A 22,371-nucleotide genomic window follows, 5' to 3' on the forward strand; every position below is an offset into this window, starting at 1 on the left:
CTGCGGTCGCTTTAAAACCTTTCCTTTCTGATCATCAGCCCCTTGGAATCTATGCGTACGAAGTTTTCCTTTTTTTTAGTGTCGCTAATTTGCGAACACACCCGTTGATGAGCGCAATCACAATTTTAACTTTTTCGTCTTCTGTTTGCTTTGTGCAACTAGCCGTGTGATTTCTCCCATTGTCGCGGTCTCGGTGAATGAATCGAAAAGTCTCGTGGCTCTCGTCGAAGTTGTACGGCTGATCGTACAACCCGTGCCTCTGATCGTACAACCCGTGCCGCTGATCGTACAACCCGTGCCGCTGATCCTACAACCCGTGCCTCTGATCGTACAACCCGTGCCTCTGATCGTACAACCCGTGCCGCTGATCGTACAACCCGTACCGCTGATCCTACAACCCGTGCCTCTGATCGTACAACCCGTGCCTCTGATCGTACAACCCGTGCCGCTGCCCGTACAACCCGTGCCGGTGCTCGTACAACCCGTGCCGCTGCCCGTACAACCCGTGCCGCTGATCCTACAACCCGTGCCGCTGATCCTACAACCCGTGCCTCTGATCGTACAACCCGTGCCGCTGCCCGTACAACCCGTGCCGGTGCTCGTACAACCCGTGCCGCTGCCCGTACAACCCGTGCCGCTGATCGTACAACCCGTGCCGCTGATCCTACAACCCGTGCCTCTGATCGTACAACCCCTGCCTCTGATCGTACAACCCGTGCCGCTGCCCGTACAACCCGTGCCGGTGCTCGTACAACCCGTGCCGCTGCCCGTACAACCCGTGCCGGTGCTCGTACAACCCGTGCCGCTGCCCGTACAACCCGTGCCGGGGCTCGTACAACCCGCGCCGCTGACCGTACAATCCGTATGTACTTGTTTCCAACAAGGCTGCGTTTGTTATAACCACAGCATACGCATACTCATACCCCTTGAGAGAGCCACCATCACCGCCACCATACGCCCAACGAAACGGAAGCAACTATCCCACGAGGCCACGGAACTATCAAAATGCGGAACGCAGTCGCCCGCACAAGCCGCTTCATAAGCGCTTCAAGCGGAACCTCTCAGACCGACTGCCTGCCTTGTTCGCACAATGTGGAAGATAGTGCCACGCGTCCGGGTCCCGGCCGGACGCAGGGAACTATCTTCGCCGCCAGACATCTTTCGACCTCGGGGACAATAGCCCAGACGGGCAGCCAACGGGGGACCGGGAACGATACACCCCGTGCAGTGATTACTGCGTCCCGTCATTTTCTCAGTGCACGGTGGTTCTTCCTGTTCACCGAAAGGGATAAAAGGGCCACTTAAAAGTCGACCTAGCGGCGGCGCCCCTTAATCGCTTTGAGAAGGTCGTGTCTGTGTGGCTTCCGAGCGTAATCGTCTATCTGTCGCGCTTGTCATTCCACGCGGCGCGCATATATCCGCGGACGACGACAGGCGGGAGAGGGTTTCGGGGGACAGTGTAGAAACAAAGGAAGTACCGGTCACCGAACCACCCTTCGCACAGTCTTGTTTTGTTTGAAGGTACTCTGAGGACCGCTGGGATTGCATCGAAGACGCCTGCCACGTCCGACCGTTCTCGGGGGCATACATAACGGTGCGCACGCTATACGTGTTCTCCATGGAAAGAGAGCCAATTCAGGCCCGTCCGTGTCTGATACGAGGAGCACGGCAGGTCCAATCATATCGGGCCGTGTCTACAGAGGGCGCACTTAGCACCGTGTTTCAAGATTACGGGAAAAAGGCGGCCAACATCCGCGCGTACAAATAAACGTATACCCCGGAGAGATATGAGCCGATTCACCGCGCTTGTCGACCCTCAGCCCCCCTTTGGATGACGCTTGAGAAATGTTGTGGCCGACGACCTCCACGGGGACAAGCACTGTTATTTGTTGCCGTCGGAAGCGTGTACAGTGAGTTGAGTTGCAGCGCGGCCGCCTCCTCTAATCGGGACGTGGCGGGATGGGCTATTGACAAGGCCGGTATAGATTACGAATGCTGAAAGGAGACGTCGTAGTCGACGACGGCAAACTGCCGCAACGATTGAGTCCGAGTACGTGAGCCGGTTTCGCGATCGTTTCCAGTCTGTGAAAAGGGCCGACCGTTGTTTTTTCTTTGCGACGGATACACGGGCATCCGGAAGCTGAGAAATGCAAAGCGCTCGATGACTTGTTGTTTCTCTTGCTTCCTTTCTTTTTGGCTTCCACGGTCTTTCTGTGTGTACACTCTATACACGAATACGATTATATGGCAGTAGTAAGCTGTCTTCTAGTCCGCACCCTTTTGTCTCTAGTGGGCGGTTTACTGTCTTTCTGCCCCTTTCTGTTGAGAGCGTACTTGAACTCTTGGCCAGAGTCGATGGCCACCGTCTTTGTGAACGGAGTGCTGATGCTGCATAGACGTGCGTGCCACGGGCAGGCTTTGATGATTGGTGGCCAGTTTTGTTTCCCAGGCGATAACCTCCGTGATAATCGAACGCGTAATTGCCGTTCGCGATAAGGTTGAAGCATTGCGTCTCTCCGGCGCCCACCCTTAATTCAGCTTCGAAACATGGCTGACGCTGCGAGCACTGTTAAGCCTGAAGTGTTTTCTCACGAGGGAAACCCTTTGGCTGCAGCGCTGCGTGGCGACTGTACGAGGAAGCCGGCTCAATGAAACCAGCGATACGCGTGCAGCCAGTTTTTTTTTTCTTTGCACCACCTCGTGGTCCGTGGGAACTGCTTTCGCGGGGTGAAATTGGGGCGGCGGATGGGGCGAGGGTTTATAGTGATGGCGGGAACAAAAAGCGGGAAGTGTCGGTTCTTATGTCCTTTCGACCCCGAGCACATTATTATGAACATCTACTTTTTCTTTTTTGTTGTTGCAAAAAAAACCACATCAGTTCTGCAGCATAAGTACCGGTGGAAGTCAGATAGTACTCTCTGTGTTCCCGCGTAGTTCTCTTTTCAAGAACTGTGCAGCAAAAGAGGCACTCTGAGCAGCCTTCCAAGTTGGTTGCTAAGCTTAAGTCAACTTCCTGTTCCCAGCGGCCAAATAATTATAAATTTTCTCGTCCTTCACGATGAGATTTATTTCTAAAGCTGACTTAAATGTTTACTCAGCCTATGTTTTAAGACTATATGTGAGTTACAGAACGTTATTGCATGTTTCTGAAGGCGTCGAGACTTGTAGCAGCTAGCAAGATCACAGGGAAAAACCTACAGCCGCGAAAGCGCTTGTCTGCTCTGTATGCGTTTTGTCTAAGTACCGAACTTCAGCCAAGGCTTCAAGGGGGAAAGCATATATGCAGGGTGTGGTACCTTTTTCATGTTTCTTGTTCTTGCTTCATATAACGTTAATCTGATGTTTTGACCACATCTGATCAGATTGCAAATTATTCACTAGAGAAAAGGAACAGCGAGCAAAGGTTGGGGTTAAAATGTAACTCGTTCCGACACCCATGCATGGGCCTTTTCCATTCTTCTTCGTGCAGGCTTCCGTTCAGGCCACTGCATGGGAGTCGAATCAACTCGCACAGACTTTAACATTAACCTTTGGGAGCGTTTTTCTCCTTGTCGTTATTAATTCTGTTTTATTGTTGTTATTCGCCGCCTCATAACTGCCGTAGTTTTGTGCTGCTTTATTTAACCCACTTTATTTAACCCATTCCCCTCCGTAATGCCCTCGGGCACTGCGGGCAATGAAGTAAATAAATAAATAAATATTCTAGAGGCATCGATGAATGGGCCAGCTGAAAACTATTTATGCTTAGCGCAACGACTCTACACGACACAAGGTAAAAGGAAGGGCATATGTTAGCGTACTCTAAACCGGAATTGGTATTTAATTGAAAAAGCGGTCTTGATTTATGTTCTGCCAAGCGGCTCTTTCCTTTGGGCTGCAGCCAGATATAAAAGAAGATAAATATACCTTCATATGGAGGAACGTAAGTACAGCAGAAGCAGCATCGTTTATTGCACGTGCTCCGCAAGCAATAAAATTCTTTTTTCTTTTACCGCAATGCCTACATGGCTGGCTTTAAGCTTGCGTCACCACTTTTCCTGATGTCAAAAGCTTTCAAGGAATTGCGCGCTCTAACATTTGCTTTTCTGTGGCCAAAACAACCGCCGTCCTTGTCCTAATGTAGAGGTTATAAATTACGAAGGTACCTACATGAATTACCGTAAGGGCTGCATGCCCTCGAGGCTGCGTTCAGGCATATTCGGGACACCCGCGATTCTGGAAAAACCTGAAAATCTGTGTCCCGTTTGTGAAACTTATTAGGTGCCAATCCCTTCACTAGCGAAGCCACAGAAAGAGCCACTGAAGAGTGTAGCTTTTGAACGCGGTCTTGGAACAAATTTTTTTCTTCAGTATTTTTAGTAAATGTATGCGCAGGACATCAATGCAGCGCAAGACCTGGTTGGGTGGGCGTCAAAGTGGTTGAGGTTCTGGTGTGCTCCGAACCTGGACAGAAAGCTCCCTATAGTCTCATCTCTTTCTCAGTGAAATGAATTTTCTTTTTTTCAGCCTTCGCGTTCTGTATGCGGTACAGAATTATTTACACTTATTTATTTATGTACACTTATTTATTTATTTATTTACGCTAATTTATTTAGACTTATTTACACTTGCAGTGCCTCGCCATGTCACCTATTAGCTGTAGCACGCAAGCTGTTCTCTTTGCTGAAAATAATAATAATAATTGGTTTTTTGGGGAAAGGAAATGGCGCAGTATCTGTCTCATATATCATTGGACACCTGAACCGCGCCGTAAGGGAAGGGATAAAGGAGGGAGTGAAAGAAGAAAGGAAGAATAGGTACCGTAGTGGAGGGCTCCGGAATAATTTCGACCACCTGGGGATCTTTAACGTGCACTGACATCGCACAGCACACGGGCGCCTTAGCGTTCCGCCTCCATAAAAACGCAGCCGCCGCTGAAAAATGCAGGGTCTTAATTTACCCGATATATTGGCTTCTCTTCGAAAGAGTAGTAATAAAAAGAGAGGTTCGAGTGGGAATGTAACCTGCGGAAGTGATGAAGTAAGGAATCAAGCGCTCAAGGAAACAAATGCTATTATACCCCCCCCCCCCCCCCCCTCCTGGAAGAAGCCTATTGCGGATGCAGGCTGTAGTTAAAACGACCTCCGCAGAGCTTTAAGTGCGTCCTTGCATGAGTCTTATAAATGAAGGATTATCGCGTCGTCGATTGAAGGACGCCATGGCTCGATTGCTTATTTTGAATAGTTAACGAGAGGCCGAAAAAATTTGATTTACTACATGCGGCGTTTTCTTTCTTCCAGAGCACGGCAAGTTTGAAGCATCGCACGCTTTATATGCACGGCTGCAACCACAAAAGGAATGTGGTCTAGCTGGCGCTTTTTAAACGGCTCAGACATGGAGCCTATAGCACGTAACAAACTTGAAGCCTGCAAAATTTTCTCTCCTATTTTGCATTTCCCGCTCGCTAGTTGGCATGACAGGCTAGTTGGTCAGTGGGCACATTGACAGTGCGGCACAAAACAAACATGAGCACGACACCTAAAATGACAACAGAAAATTTTCTATCGTCACAACGCACTTTTTCTTGTAGTATTTTGAGCCACGAACTTGTATAGTAGCAACAGAAATCTCTGTAGCAACAGCAAGATTGCACTAACAGATCAAAACCTTTACTATGGAAGCAGCACAAACTTGCTACTATGGATACACAGACCTTGTCTACTCATCAACCAAATAAACAGTGTTTTAAAAACGAAGGAACAACGTGCTAGTTTCATGTGTTTAGGTATATGAACTTTCGGGTGACTGAGCGCCGCGAAATTCAATAAACTTTCGATCATAATTGTTTCCATAGAAATCGGTGATTTACAACAGTTGTTAGTTGAAGCTCTCGTACAGCACGCTGGCATATCGTACGCATGCTCGGAGGCAGTGGGTCATTGTATCTTGCTATTCGACGTGTACCCATTGAGCTGCGGTGGCGAACTCGCAGTTAGCCCGTTCGCTACTTCGCCCTGACTGCGCAAGGGGGCGCAACAAACACTGCCTCGCGAAGCAATGCCCTTCATATTTTTAACTTTTTTTATTTTCGCGTGCGGGACCGTCGGAAAATTCGGGCGCACGGGGGCGGCGAATCGCGGTCAAGGCTATGCGAGGCCGTAGTCACAGAACCATACAGATCGTTGCGCGGAGTGATTATCGTTGCGTGCTCAAGTGCGTCCAGCAGCCGCTACTCTTTACCCGCAGTTACACGCACCGTAAATTGCCGAGGCGCGGTGACCGGTTAGCATTCCTTTGTTTCCTGTAATCACCCACCGCCGCAATGCACGGCCGGGTTACATCACACAGTCCGCCGCAGGCCCGGAGGGCTCGGTGGATTGGCCGACGCGTGCACCGTGCTTTCATATGCAAATACCGCGTGCGAGCCCGCTTCCAGCTGGGCCCGTCGGGCCCTTCGCTTGTGTACAGCTCGCGGTCGCGCACATGCTCGCAAGAGGCAGACACACAAACGCATGTGTCGATACCCGCGAATCTGCGCTTGAATCTCCGAGCACACCGGAGTGGGGGCACACCGGCGAAGGCACGCAGCGAAGAGCGGGCCTGGAGGCGGCGATTGACCGCGCCCATGTATGGTGTGTATACCGTAAGGAAGGGTCCAGCGCCGCCTCCATTCGTCTGGGTGCTCGATAGCCGTCTGTGTATCGACGCCAGAGCCGAAGGCCGCTTATTACCCGCGCCCAGCTCTTCTTCTTGGACGCACCCCCCCCCCCTCCCCCCGCTTCCTTCCCACACCCCGGTGCCGAAGAAGACCGGGTCTGTCGGGCACCCGGTGGGTCATTGAGCGAGGCGTGCTGTGTATCCTTGCGGCACGCGCTGTCACTTGCAAGGGGGTAGTGCTTCGCCGGCAGTCCCTCCATGGCGCCGGACGCACTGGGTGAAGATCTCTTCGAAGAGACTGTATACGTGTAAGTTCACTCGCGGACGGTGCAGCGGGTTAGAAACGGAAGTTGTGCGTAAGAGTTGGGCAAACACTGAAACCGCCAGCCTTGCCATATTTCCCGGGGCGCAGGAGTTACGGTTGCAGTCGTCACCATCATCATGTCTGATGCCACTATCTGTCGCCGCGTTGTCACTCGGTCGCAGTTCATCATCGGCACCATCATCCCATTCGCATACACTGCAGGACAAAGGCCTCTCTCGTTGTTCTTGTCCTGTGCCTGTCCTGGCTGCAGATGTCGCCACCTTATCCCCCTCTACCCCCCTCCCACCCCTGCGTTTGCCTTCTCTGTGAGGGTTCATCGGTTACATTCTCTCATTATACCGAAGGCTGCGCCACTCCCCCATTTCTCCACCTCCGTGCGTGCACCAACTCTCGTGTTCACCTTGTCCTCACTCAACTGCCCACATGACTGTTGCGGACCCACATGACCACTGTGGACCCACACGACCATTGTGGACCTACATGACCAGTGTGGACCCACATGACCACTGTGGATCCACACGACCAGTGCGGACCCACATGATCATTGTGGACCTACGTGACCAGTGTGGACCCACATGACCATTGTGGACCCGCATCACCATTGTGGACCCACACGACCAGTGCGGACCCACATGATCATTGTGGACCTACATGACCAGTGTGGACCCACATGACCATTGTGGACCCACACGACCAGTGCGGACCCGCATGATCATTGTGGACCTACATGACCAGTGTGGACCCACATGACCATTGTGGACCCACACGACCAGTGCGGACCCACATGATCATTGTGGACCTACATCACAATTGTGGACCCACACGACCAGTGCGGGCCCACATGACCAATGTGGTCATGGGAGTTGGTGCATTTTTAGAGGTGGGCCCTTAGTATACAAGGTAGTATAGGACTGCGGCGGCAACGCTAATGCAGTTTAATTTGCATAATAATATAACACTAGCAATAATAACAGTTGCTTACCAGGAAAGGAAAGCCGCAGTAACTGTCTCACTCCCCGCGTAGCAATTGTTGTGAGAAAAAAAAGGAAGTTAAAGCGGGGAGAGTGTGGCTGGGAATTCGGTCGCCGCTGGTTGCTCTACCTTCAGTTTACTAACCCCAGGGATGCCGGGACGTGCCCGTAGACGGGCGGTTGCGCATTCGCGGGGCAACTATATACGCGGCCAGATCTCACGCCGTGGCATGAACGGTCAGCTCCCCAGCCGCCGCTGCCTCGTAAGCGGAGCGGAACGCACACACGATTTGCTCGCCTCGGCGGAAAAAAAAAAGAAACTTCCGTGGTTAGAAAGGAAGGCGTCTCGACGAACTCTTCCTTTGGATTCGTACCTTCATGCAAAGCACGATTGCCTGCTAACGAACGAAGCGGTGAGAGACAAAGAAGGAGGGAATTAGGTTTATAAGAAGCATCGTCCAGCCAAGTTCACGTAGATTACAGCTCATTCTCACTGCCGGGTGTACCGGTTGTGTCGGTAAATGTATTTTTAGCGCGGAAGCTCCCGAGCAAAAATTTCTTTGGACAGTCTATAGACTGTCCGTATACTGCTGTCTATAATGTCTACAGACTTTCTATAGACAAACCCCAGAGAACAGTCTATAGGAAATTCAAATCCTATAGACAATCTATAGATTTACGGCCATACACTTTTAGTAGACTTTCGTCGATAGAGAGTCTATAGGCTATGAATAGACAAAATGAATATCTGTAAAAAGGCAAGAGAGTGTATAAGAAGTCTATAGACAGTCTTTAGACTGCCCATAGACTTTTGTCTATAAAGTCTATACACTCTCTTTAGGCAAACCCTAGATGACAGTCTATAGGCAATACAAATCATACAGACAATGTAAAGATACACGTTTAGTAGACTTTTCTCCATAGACAGTCTATAGATTATGGATAGACAAAAATAAATAAATATAGGAACGCAATAGAGTATATAGGAAGTAACAGTAGCTTGGTTTGGGCTAGTTGGTAACAGCTCTATAGACCGTCTATAGACCATTTTTGCAAGGGGTGCACTGCTTAACACGGCCCGAACCAAGAGTCTTGTGTGAAGCCCCGGAGCAGCTCGGGTTAGTTGAGAGGAGCGTCGCGCCACCTGCAGCCTATGGGAGGAAGCTCTGGTAAGTACGGACATGTCCAACATTCTCGGAGAAAAATTTTGAACATTGGAAAAATGCAAGATACATTTACGGAAATATTGAAGGTAATGGTCCACTTTTCTCATAGCATCAAAATATTTCTTTTAAAGTGTTTTCATCGATCGCATCGAACAGTTAAGGCTGACACAGAAAACCAATGGAGAACGCTTTTGAAGATAGCAAAAACGTTACAAGAAAAAAAATACAAGAGTGCCGTTGGGTGATGTGCGGATATATTGATCGTTATAATGAAATCTTAAATTATGTGACAAAAGTGCGTCTATAAACGGTTTCCCGCTAAAAAAATGCTTCTGTCCAGCTGTAGCCAATGGGAGGGTGACATTGAGGATGACCTTTGCCAAACCTAGCACGAACAGACTATAGCTTCGCACGGTGCTATCGCCGCAGCTGATCATGCCTTGTGTTGAACTGCAACAAACTCTCTCGCTGTGCATTGCACATCGCAGGCTTCATCAGCTTCCATCTGCGGCGTGGGCAGATCAGATCAGGTACAACCTCGATCAGAGCTTAACCTAAGCCTAATATCGTCTCCAGACGTGCCGACGGCCCTAGAAAGCAAAACCATGAGTCGACCAGGTTAAACACATGCTTTCACAAGTCTACTTCGTTTAACTACGTTGAAATCCTACCAATTTTTTTCTGGCCTTAAGTTCACACGACGTACGCGGCATGCAGAGGTAGATGACTCCGGATCAAGTTTGATTAGATGTGGGCGAACTAGAGTTTGTACATTTCAGACCGCCATGTGGAGGACGTCGCTGCTGCTGAGTATGGGAATCCAAGACACCATGTCGAATACCGAGACAGAATTCCACATCCGCTGAATCCCGATGGAGGTTCTTGAGACTTTGGAGGTTTAATGAATCCTGCCCACAGGGCCACATCATTTTATCGCAGTGTATAGCGTAGTACCACGAGCAGCACCATCGGTTACGGACGCAGGACAACGATGAGGTTGCGTCGTGGCGCCGGTTCAGACCTACAGCTGCACGAGTACATACCGCGGTCGCAGATCGCACGAACCGTCGACATTTCTAATACAGTCGAACCTCGTTATAACGAAACGGTTTATAACGAAATAACGGACACAACGAATGAATGGCGATTTCTCTTGGAAGCTCGGTCAACACGGGCTATAAAGAATCTACCGCTATAACGAAGTAATCGATGGGCCCTTTCAATTTCTTTATAAACGAGGCTCAGCTGTACTACCTCATGAACTTAGTTAATTCCCGGCGGACGTAACACTCCCACAGAGTGCAAGTTCAAGTGAAAGCTTGGAATTACCTGTTTCCCACCTTTACAAAAATGGTCAATAGACGGTCAATAGACTTCTTATAGACTCTATTGCCCTGCTATAGATTTTTTGGCCTATTCATAGTCTATAGACAAAAATCTACTAAAAGCGTATGGCCATAAATCTATAGATTGTCTATAGACTGTCTATAGGATTTGTATTGCCTATAAACTGTTCTCTAGAGTTTGACTCTTCTCTAGGGTTGTCTATAGACTTCATAGACAGAAGTCTATGAACAGTCTATTGACTGTCTAAAGAAATTGTTGTAAGGGCAGAAGTACATTAGTTTTGGACATAGCCCTCAACAACGGCAATGCGCTTCTTCCACCGACGCCCTAATCGTTGGATGCTGTCAGAAAAGAAAAAAAGAGGTTTGCGCTCTTTCTCACTGAGCCTTGCAGCCCGAATGTCGCGCCATCTTGCTTTTGACTATTTCCCCAAAATGAAGGAACATCCGAACGGCACTTGCGTGCAACCCAGAGGTCACCGGAGCTGCGCGCCGCTGGTCGCCCCCATTCTTCTATATGACGGCGGACAGAGGCAGCACCGGTGGCGGAAGTACACGGCGGTGGGGAATTAACGTCGAAAAATGATGCGCTCTTGGGAATGAGGGCATTTCGGTCTTTCGTCTGATTGTAACGTTTTAGGCACGTGTCGGAGAAGTAAGTAGCTGGCAGAAAGGGAAACCTAACTAACGCCTTACTAATGGAGAATTGCGGCTTAAATTAACGCCGATGAATCGAAGCTGGCCTGTATCGGGAGATTGCGGCGTTCTAATCCCAAGTGGCTGTTTTCAATGAAAAAGGAGCTTTCGTGATTGCACCGATGATCGAGAAGTCCTCTACGCCACTGACGCCACGATTTTGAAACGAATGGAGGAGAAAAAAAAACATTCAAATCCGACCGATAAATGCGGATGTTGCTAACGAACAAACAAACAGAGCCATAAAGAGCCACAGAGTTGATTACTATACTATACTCTACTATTAACCGCCGCGGTGGCCCAGTGGTCATAGCACTTGGCCGCGGAGGTCGAATTTCGATGGAGACAAAATTCTAGGGGCCCGTGTACTGTGCTATGTCAGTGCACGTTAAGGAACCCCAGGTGGTCGAGATTATCAGATCTCCATACTATACTATACTATACTATACTATACTATACTATACTATACTATACTATACTATACTATACTATACTATACTATACTATACTATCGTTGTAGCATGTCATCGGAGATCCGCGTAGTGCACTACGGCGTCCCTCATAGCCCGAGTCGCTTTGGGACGTTAAAACCCCATAAACCAAACCAAACCAAACCAATCTATACTGTACTACGCGTTACTAAACTACACGCTACTATACTACGCGTTACTATACAACACGCGCATTCTGGTGGATGCTGTAAATTTTAATTGCTGCGTATAGGGCGTGCACGTCCCGCCAAGAGTACTTTAGCATTAGTCGCAGTCATCGTCCGTGGATATGACATCGGCTGGCTAGGCCGTTAAACAGACACTGAGAACAAATTGGTGAAATTTTTGCCTTCAGTAAAAGTAGATTTTACGGTTCTTTCCAGCCCGGGTTCGAACCCGACCGCGGCGGCTGCGTTTTTATGGAGCCAAAACGCTAAGGCGCCCGTGTGCTGTGCGGTGTCAGTGCACGTTAAAGATCCCCAGGTGGTCGAAATTATTCCGGAGCCCTCCACTACGGCACCTCTTCTTCCTTTCCTCTTTCACTCCCTCCCTTATCCCTTCCCTTACGGCGCGGTTCAGGTGTCCAACGATATATGAGACAGATACTGCGCCATTTCCTTTCCCCCCAAAAAACCCATTATTATTATTATTATTCTTTCCAGGTATGTTCATTTTAGTCTTTGTAGAAATTTACCGTTACTGGACTCACACTTGCGGAGTCCACGCCGATAAAGAGACTCCGTGATCACCGATTTGAAGTGAATGCCGCTGTAGCATGTCATCGGAGATCCGCTTTGAATTGTGACGACGCGCGCACTTTACCTAGGAAATCGGCCGATGATTTTTTTGCCCGTTTCTACCTTCACAAAAGCTCCGTTTCCAGTTAAAGTTCCACCTTTGTCGTTAGAACGCGGCGACCTTTCCGTACAGGTCAACTTCAAGTTTTTCTCCAGGTACCTCTTTCAAAGCAGGGCCGAGTCAAGGCTTGTATGGATTAACACTCATTCCCTCTACTTGAAAGTGAGCTCGACGGAAGGCCAGCGACGGAGCTGAGACGACGTCACCCGCAAGCTATCAGCGGTGTCGTCAGTGTAGGTATATGCAACCAAAGCAATTTACCCAGGGACGCAGTTTCGCGGGGTTTCTCATCGAGAAAGCTTGCCCACATTTGCAGTGTCTTACGTCATGCAGTCTACCTACCGGCGATTTCCTGGCAAAAAAAAAACAAACAAGGGAACAGAAGAAACAGCGCGGGTTCTCAGGCGGAAACGAAACAAAAGACCAGACCAAGAATATAGAATGGCCCCTAACCGCCGCGGGGAAGTTGTGGGCTGGCGGCAAGCCTTGACCGCCGCCCCAAAGAGGTAAAGGAAGGGCGAGCAGACTGCGAGGATAACGCCGCCGCTGCTCTAAACACAGGGAAGCCGGTCAGCGGAGCGAGAGAACGTCTCGGACGGCAGAAGAAAAACGGGTGCGCCGACAGGACCGCAGCCGACGGCGTGCCGCTGCGGGGCAGACGTCGTGCGCGCCAAAGGAGCAGACGACGTGCCTTACAGCGGCAGCAGACGAAGAGCTTCAATTCGCGGAGCAGACGACGTGCCTTACAGCGGCAGCAGACGAAGAGCAGACGACGTGATAATCACCGACGCCTGCTGCCGCGAGCGCGCCCTTGCGTCTGAGGTTCTTTTTGCAGCCAAGACGGCGCTAACAAGTCGAGCCTGAGACTTTTCGCAGATATACGGGTAGAGACGGACAGGTTACGGATCACGCTCTGTAATGATGGCGAAACAAAGCCAGCACTTTACTGGGTAACGCGGGCGCTCGCGGGGAGTCCAGAGGGCGCACCTGCAGTGGACCGGATGTGAGCTGTGCATACAAAGGCGTAGCGAGTCGGATGCGCTTTCTTTCCTTATGTGCGCGTTTTTGTTTTTTCACTTCTGGGTGGACGCGTGAACTCGTCGCCGCTTTCTCGTCTGGCGATGAAGAGTTATGAGGCCGCGATGGCTGTTCGAATCCGTGGCCCGGCGCGTGTCGAACAATATCCGACGAAAATTTTGAAAATTGAAAAATTGTGCGATATACTGTTATGGAAACATTGAAGGTAATGGGCCATTCTTCCGATATTCATCAAAATCTTTCTTTTTAGAGTGTTTCCATTGTTCCCATCGAACAGTTAAGACTGCCATAGAAGAGCAATGGTGAACGCTTTTGGCGACGCCAAAAACGGTAATAGGAGGAAAAAAATGCCAGTCTGCCGCCGGGTGATCTCCGGATATATTGTTTGTTATAGTGAAATCTTACACTGTATGAAAAAATTCTATTAATAAACGGTTTCCCGCTCAAAAATGATTTTTTTCCGGAATTGTTGGGCATGTGTGCCGTCTTCGCATCGCATGCTGCTAAGATCAGGCCGAGGAACAGGAGGTTCGGAGAGCTTTAGGAAGTTACGCGAGTTCAATATTTTATTTTAATGCTCTCCCCATCTTTGCCTCTGCAAGAAGTCAAATCCTTAGTGAAAGCGAGCTGCGATTTTAAAACGTGAGAAAAGATAACGCCTTGTCCATCGGCATGCCCAGGAAGTTGAGGTGGAATCTCTCATTTAATTCTAACGTTACTCGACAATGAGCAATTCATATGACGCGCGATCTCAGAATGCAGAGTTAGGTACTGATAAGCCTCTTATCCCCATTATTTCCGACATAATTAATTTACCTTAGATCCGTATATTTTATAATGACATTTCAGTCATGCTATGCCCTCACAGTCACAATTTGTCTTCAGTTCGAATCATTTTCATTGCCCACGCTCAATGTGTGACGTCGCAACGCTCAATACTGAATCAGTAACAACGCGCGCGGATTTTCCTTCGAACGTCTGCTTCAATGGCGCGTACGCAACTATGTCCGTCATGCCCCAAACGTAAGGTTAGTGTGTCTGCATTGCGGGAGTCAGTTTTCTACCAAGAGTAAGCTGGGTTGTAAAGGGATTCGCGTTCACCATAAAACTGTGAGAAATGTCCTTTCCTTAGTGTCTCGCGCATGAAATCAAACGGTGGTTAGTGATGATCACTTATCCGCATAGCTCCCACATAGGTTTTTTTTTTGTGAGAGTAAAGCTGAGTGTGAGGTGCGTGTGTTCAGTGTGAAGACGACTTAAAATCACGTCCATGAAACGTTCCTGGTGTGTGCCTAACTTCCATTCTTCTATGGTGGGCTTTACTAAGTGTAGCTTATTATTTACTCCATTATTCCACTTAGTCTGCCATCCATCTCTCAGATCTCAGCGTACTGACTTCATTCAGTCTTCGTAATGTACATTACTTTCTCGATTTCGTTGATGCGATCTTGTGCAGCGCAAACTTCTGCTTTCTAGTGGTCATTATAATTCCGAAGTGGGTCGATGCCCTGCAGATTTTATGGTAGGGCCCTGTGTAGTGCATTTCTAGATTTAAGGGCTGTGAGAACGCTTGGAGGATCCGTGTAAGTAAATAATTCCCTTATCAAAATATTCAACAGACTGTCTATAGACTTCTTATGGATTCTATTACCTTCCTATTGATATTTCCTTTGTCTATTCGGACTGTCTATCGACAAAAGTCTACTAAAAGTGTGTGGCCATAAATTTATAGATTGTCTATACATCTAGATTTGTATTGCCTGTCGACTAGTCTATAAGACTTTATAGACAAAAGTAAATAGGCTGTCTAAAGAAATTTTTGTAACGGCGCGGTTTTCGATTTTATCAATAATTATTTTTTCTACAGCGATGCAGATGGCTTACCAGGTACATGCTGTATAAAGCTACCGGCAAGACATATTATCTTAAGGTGTGAATGGGCAAACTAGGGGTTTTAGAACCGCGCATATTTTAAGCCCCTAACCGCTGTATTTGTGTCATTGCGTCGATCCCACGCCTGTACGACTTGCAACGCACAGAAACTGTATTAGATTTTAGATTTATTCAAATCTAATACGCAGGTAATTCGACGAGGGCAGTATTCAACAACCATAGAGAGTGTGTGTGATGTAGACGTTACGGTCTGCTGTTTGTGCTATTAATTGTTGCGCTCGCACGTGTCACCCGGTGTACTGCAAATGACGACTCATGCAATCAGGTGTATTGAATCGTGAACGATTTGTTAGGCGCACTACAGTTCGCAATTTGCGACCAGTGTTTCACCTGTTGCCTAATCAGCCAGCAAGCACAATGTGCTCACGCAAATCAGAACTGGCTTCTTTGTACTTATCTTTAATAAAGGATGTTTGAAACAGTGAGGTGATCGGCCTCACACTTTAAACCAGTAAGGACTGAAAGTGATATTGGGTTAGTCATTTGGAGACTAACATTAGCTCCACAGCGATCGGTTCCTAAGAGGGCAGTTATTACTCCTTTAGAGACTGGCTGCGCAGGGTCTACACGGTCACTGTGCACACAAAGTAACCTTTCGTCGCTACTACTGATTGGCGCAGTTCTTCAAGCAGTTTTTTCGCTAAGTCCCCTAAGACTATAGCTACAGAGGGACATCAGCCACGGTCACTGTGCCCACAAACTAACCTTTCGTCGGTACTACTGATTGGCGCAGTTCTTCAAGCATTTTTTTCGCTAAGTCTCCGAAGACTATAGCTACAGAGGGACATCAGCCACGGTCACTGTGCCCACAAACTAACCTTTCGTCGGTACTACTGATTGGCGCAGTTCTTCAAGCATTTTTTTCGCTAAGTCTCCGAAGACTATAGCTACAGAGGGACATCAGCCACGGCTACTGTGCCCACAAACTAACCTTTCATCGGTACTACTGATTGGCGCAGTTCTTCAAGCAGTTTTTTCGCTAAGTCCCCTAAGACTATAGCTACAGAGGGACATCAGCCACGGTCACTATGCCCACAAACTAACCTTTCGTCGGTACTACTGATTGGCGCAGTTCTTCAAGCATTTTTTTCGCTAAGTCTCCGAAGACTATAGCTACAGAGGGACATCAGCCACGGTCACTGTGCCCACAAACTAACCTTTCGTCGGTACTACTGATTGGCGCAGTTCTTCAAGCATTTTTTTCGCTAAGTCTCCGAAGACTATAGCTACAGAGGGACATCAGCCACGGCTACTGTGCCCACAAACTAACCTTTCGTCGGTACTACTGATTGGCGCAGTTCTTCAAGCAGTTTTTTCGCTATGTCTCCGAAGACTATAGCTACAGAGGGACATCAGCCACGGCTACTGTGCCCACAAACTAACCTTTCGTCGGTACTACTGATTGGCGCAGTTCTTCAAGCATTTTTTTCGCTAAGTCTCCGAAGACTATAGCTACAGAGGGACATCAGCCACGGCTACTGTGCCCACAAACTAATCTTTCGTCGGTACTACTGATTGGCGCAGTTCTTCAAGCATTTTTTTCGCTAAGTCTCCGAAGACTATAGCTACAGAGGGACATCAGCCACGGCTACTGTGCCCACAAACTAACCTTTCGTCGGTACTACTGATTGGCGCAGTTCTTCAAGCATTTTTTTCGCTAAGTCTCCGAAGACTATAGCTACAGAGGGACATCAGCCACGGCTACTGTGCCCACAAACTAACCTTTCGTCGGTACTACTGATTGGCGCAGTTCTTCAAGCAGTTTTTTCGCTATGTCTCCGAAGACTGTAGCTACAGAGGGACATCAGCCACGGCTTCTGTGCCCACAAACTAACCTTTCGTCGGTACTACTGATTGGCGCAGTTCTTCAAGCATTTTTTTCGATAAGTCTCCGAAGACTACAGCTAGAGAGGGACATCAGCCACGGCTACTGTGCCCACAAACTAACCTTTCGTTGGTACTACTGATTGGCGCAGTTCTTCAAGCATTTTTTTCGCTAAGTCTCCGAAGACTACAGCTACAGAGGGACATCAGCCACGGCTACTGTGCCCACAAACTAACCTTTCGTTGGTACTACTGATTGGCGCAGTTCTTCAAGCATTTTTTTCGCTAAGTCTCCGAAGACTACAGCTACAGAGGGACATCAGCCACGGCTACTGTGCCCACAAACTAACCTTTCGTTGGTACTACTGATTGGCGCAGTTCTTCAAGCATTTTTTTCGCTAAGTCCCCTAAGACTGTAGCTACAGAGGGACATCAACCACGGCTACTGTGCCCACAAACTAACCTTTCGTCGGTACTACTGATTGGCGCAGTTTTTCAAGCAGTTTTTTCGCTAAGTCCCCTAAGACTGTAGCTACAGAGGGACATCAGCCACGGCTACTGCGCCCACAAACTAACCTTTCGTCGGTACTACTGATTGGCGCAGTTCTTCAAGCAGTTTTTTCGCTATGTCTCCGAAGAATGTAGCTACAGAGGGACATCAACCACGGCTACTGTGCCCACAAACTAACCTTTCGTCGGTACTACTGATTGGCGCAGTTCTTCAAGCAGTTTTTTCGCTATGTCTCCGAAGACTGTAGCTACAGAGGGACATCAACCACGGCTACTTTGCCCACAAACTAACCTTTCGTCGGTACTACTGATTGGCGCAGTTCTTCAAGCATTTTTGCCGCTAAGTCTCCGAAGACTGTAGCTACAGAGGGACATCAGCCACGGTCACTGTGCCCACAAACTAATCTTTCGTCGGTACTACTGATTGGCGCAGTTCTTCAAGCATTTTTTTCGCTAAGTCTCCGAAGACTGTAGCTACAGAGGGACATCAGCCACGGTCACTGTGCCCACAAACTAATCTTTCGTCGGTACTACTGATTGGCGCAGTTCTTCAAGCATTTTTTTCGCTAAGTCTCCGAAGACTATAGCTACAGAGGGACATCAGCCACGGCTACTGCGCCCACAAACTAACCTTTCGTTGGTACTACTGATTGGCGCAGTTCTTCAAGCAGTTTTTTCGCTATGTCTCCGAAGAATGTAGCTACAGAGGGACATCAACCACGGCTACTGTGCCCACAAACTAACCTTTCGTCGGTACTACTGATTGGCGCAGTTCTTCAAGCAGTTTTTTCGCTATGTCTCCGAAGACTACAGCTACAGAGGGACATCAGCCACGGCTACTTTGCCCACAAACTAACCTTTCGTCGGTACTACTGATTGGCGCAGTTCTTCAAGCATTTTTCTCGCTAAGTCTCCGAAGACTGTAGCTACAGAGGGACATCAGCCACGGTCACTGTGCCCACAAACTAATCTTTCGTCGGTACTACTGATTGGCGCAGTTCTTCAAGCATTTTTTTCGCTAAGTCTCCGAAGACTGTAGCTACAGAGGGACATCAGCCACGGTCACTGTGCCCACAAACTAATCTTTCGTCGGTACTACTGATTGGCGCAGTTCTTCAAGCATTTTTTTCGCTAAGTCTCCGAAGACTATAGCTACAGAGGGACATCAGCCACGGCTACTGCGCCCACAAACTAACCTTTCGTTGGTACTACTGATTGGCGCAGTTCTTCAAGCAGTTTTTTCGCTAAGTCTCCGAAGACTGTAGCTACAGAGGGACATCAGCTACGGCTACTGTGCCCACAAACTAACATTTCGTTGGTACTACTGATTGGCGCAGTTCTTCAAGCATTTTTTTCGCTAAGTCTCCGAAGACTACAGCTACAGAGGGACATCAGCCACGGCTACTGTGCCCACAAACTAACCTTTCGTTGGTACTACTGATTGGCGCAGTTCTTCAAGCATTTTTTTCGCTAAGTCTCCGAAGACTGTAGCTACAGAGGGACATCAGCCACGGCTACTGTGCCCACAAACTAACCTTTCGTTGGTACTACTGATTGGCGCAGTTCTTCAAGCATTTTTTTCGCTAAGTCTCCGAAGACTATAGCTACAGAGGGACATCAGCCACGGCTACTGCGCCCACAAACTAACCTTTCGTTGGTACTACTGATTGGCGCAGTTCTTCAAGCATTTTTTTCGCTAAGTCTCCGAAGACTGTAGCTACAGAGGGACATCAGCCACGGCTACTGTGCCCACAAACTAACCTTTCGTTGGTACTACTGATTGGCGCAGTTCTTCAAGCATTTTTTTCGCTAAGTCTCCGAAGACTACAGCTACAGAGGGACATCAGCCACGGCTACTGTGCCCACAAACTAACCTTTCGTTGGTACTACTGATTGGCGCAGTTCTTCAAGCATTTTTTTCGCTAAGTCTCCGAAGACTATAGCTACAGAGGGGCATCAGCCACGGTCACTGTGCCCACAAACTAACCTTTCGTTGGTACTACTGATTGGCGCAGTTCTTCAAGCATTTTTTTCGCTAAGTCTCCGAAGACTACAGCTACAGAGGGACATCAGCCACGGCTACTGCGCCCACAAACTAACCTTTCGTTGGTACTACTGATTGGCGCAGTTCTTCAAGCAGTTTTTTCGCTATGTCTCCGAAGACTGTAGCTACAGAGGGACATCAGCCACGGTCACTGTGCCCACAAACTAATCTTTCGTCGGTACTACTGATTGGCGCAGTTCTTCAAGCATTTTTTTCGCTAAGTCTCCGAAGACTACAGCTACAGAGGGACATCAGCCACGGCTACTGTGCCCACAAACTAACCTTTCGTCGGTACTACTGATTGGCGCAGTTCTTCAAGCAGTTTTTTCGCTAAGTCTCCGAAGACTACAGCTACAGAGGGACATCAGCCACGGTCACTGTGCCCACAAACTAACCTTTCGTCGGTACTACTGATTGGCGCAGTTCTTCAAGCAGTTTTTTCGCTAAGTCCCCTAAGACTATAGCTACAGAGGGACATCAGCCACGGCTACTGTGCCCACAAACTAACCTTTCGTCGGTACTACTGATTGGCGCAGTTCTTCAAGCAGTTTTTTCGCTATGTCTCCGAAGACTGTAGCTACAGAGGGACATCAGCCACGGTCACTGTGCCCACAAACTAATCTTTCGTCGGTACTACTGATTGGCGCAGTTCTTCAAGCATTTTTTTCGCTAAGTCTCCGAAGACTACAGCTACAGAGGGACATCAGCCACGGCTACTGTGCCCACAAACTAACCTTTCGTCGGTACTACTGATTGGCGCAGTTCTTCAAGCAGTTTTTTCGCTAAGTCTCCGAAGACTACAGCTACAGAGGGACATCAGCCACGGTCACTGTGCCCACAAACTAACCTTTCGTCGGTACTACTGATTGGCGCAGTTCTTCAAGCATTTTTTTCGCTAAGTCTCCGAAGACTATAGCTACAGAGGGACATCAGCCACGGTCACTGTGCCCACAAACTAACCTTTCGTCGCGGGTACTGATTGGCGCAGCCCTTATTCAGGCATGTTTCGCTCAGAGTTCAGACGCAGTCGTGATGCGTCGACGGTCGAGCCTATACGAAAGCGTGCTGCAATGGTTCTCCTACTCACATCCAGCGGCCTGGCGTTCGACATGAACTCGATGGGGATCTTGAAGAGCGGGGACAGGACGGAGGCCTGCTGCTGCTGCGCGGCGGGCGACTTGTTTCTCACGAAGGTGCTCACGTAGTAGATGGGCGAGTCTCGCATCGAGTTGCGCATCGAGGCCCGCATCGAGGCCCGCTTCCAGAGGGAGCGTAGGAAAGACGAGGCCACCAAACCGCCGCCGCCGCCCCCGGAACCGACGCTGCTGCCCCGGCCGCCGAGGAAACCCGTGGCCGAGGCGCCCTGGGCGCTCAAGACCAGCAACAAGGCGGCGAGGAACAGGCCCAGGGACCAGAGCTGCTGCTGCTGCGACGCCTTGCACCTGCGAGGGTTGCATGTGCGGGACCGGCGTGAGTGAGGGGAAGGAAGAGTGGTCTTGAAGACACTGTGCAATACTAAAGGGCACACAGCATGTGGACACATGAATGTAACAATGTAACTGCATTTATTAAGCGTTTAAGAATGAACCAGCCGTGGTTAGAGTAGAGGCCAGTGGGCTCATAAGATTTCTGGAACTTTTCATCAAGTGACCCTGAGCCCACCACAACGGTGGAACCATCGTACGCGGAAATCCTAAATCACTACAGAGGACAGAGGATGGCGTATTCTCCACCACACCAGCTATTAACGCAATATGATGCAGTCGGTTGGCGTAGACTGCAAACAGGAAGCTCTCACAACTTACACATACTTCACAAAATGTTTCCGAACCAGTACGCGTACACATGCAAGTGGTGTGGAGCCACCCCACTTTATACCATATTACACGGGAGTGTAAAAACAATTATTCATTCCATAAACTAAAAGTGCCCAATGCGGAACAGTGGGAGAGCCTGCTCAGCAGCAGCGTGCTGGCGGTCCAAAAAGGACTGGTCCAGCATGCGTATGAGGTATCAAGATTCAGTGGGGCCCTGGAATAAGGGCACCACCCCTGGAAGACTCGGAACTTCAACACGAAGACACCCGGGTCCCGCTGAACCGACCAATTTTTGGCGCCAATAAAGTTTCTCCCTCTCTCTCTCTCGAACTTTTCGCCGCCATCAACCGTTGCAAAGAAGTGCCGGTAGTACTGGTATTCGAACCCTAAAGGTAGTGACTCAGTGCATCTCATTGTATTATGACTCCTCCACCTCCCATCTACACTCGCTACTTCTTTCTGTCTTTTCCCTTCCCATTTCGCGTTGTCTGGAGTAGCGGGTCTGAGACACATTTCCTTCGGTCGACCTTTCCGTCTTTCTGGTCGTTCAAGTTGTCTCCTTAGCTACAGCGTTCGCTATCGAGACCAACTGGCTGATATGGCACGAGCCTTGTTGCTAACTATTGTATTTCGGTCTGGGGAACAACATCATTTATGAACATCAAACGGTTGCATTTACTTCAAGAGAAAATTGTT

At 48.9% G+C, this 22,371-nt stretch overlaps 1 protein-coding gene across 1 annotated transcript in view; it reads right to left on the reverse strand.

The window, feature by feature from the left end:
* LOC144101337 (uncharacterized) overlaps window positions 1-22,371 on the reverse strand; it is a 113,170-nt gene that overhangs the window by 39,134 nt on the left and 51,665 nt on the right. The window contains exon 2 of the mRNA XM_077634443.1: window positions 20,946-21,300. Coding sequence (XP_077490569.1) covers window positions 20,946-21,300 — 355 coding nt within the window. The remainder of the gene's footprint in view (window positions 1-20,945; window positions 21,301-22,371) is intronic.

Source organism: Amblyomma americanum, chromosome 8 (assembly GCF_052857255.1).
Source record: "Amblyomma americanum isolate KBUSLIRL-KWMA chromosome 8, ASM5285725v1, whole genome shotgun sequence".
In the NCBI taxonomy this organism is placed as follows: domain Eukaryota; kingdom Metazoa; phylum Arthropoda; class Arachnida; order Ixodida; family Ixodidae; genus Amblyomma; species Amblyomma americanum.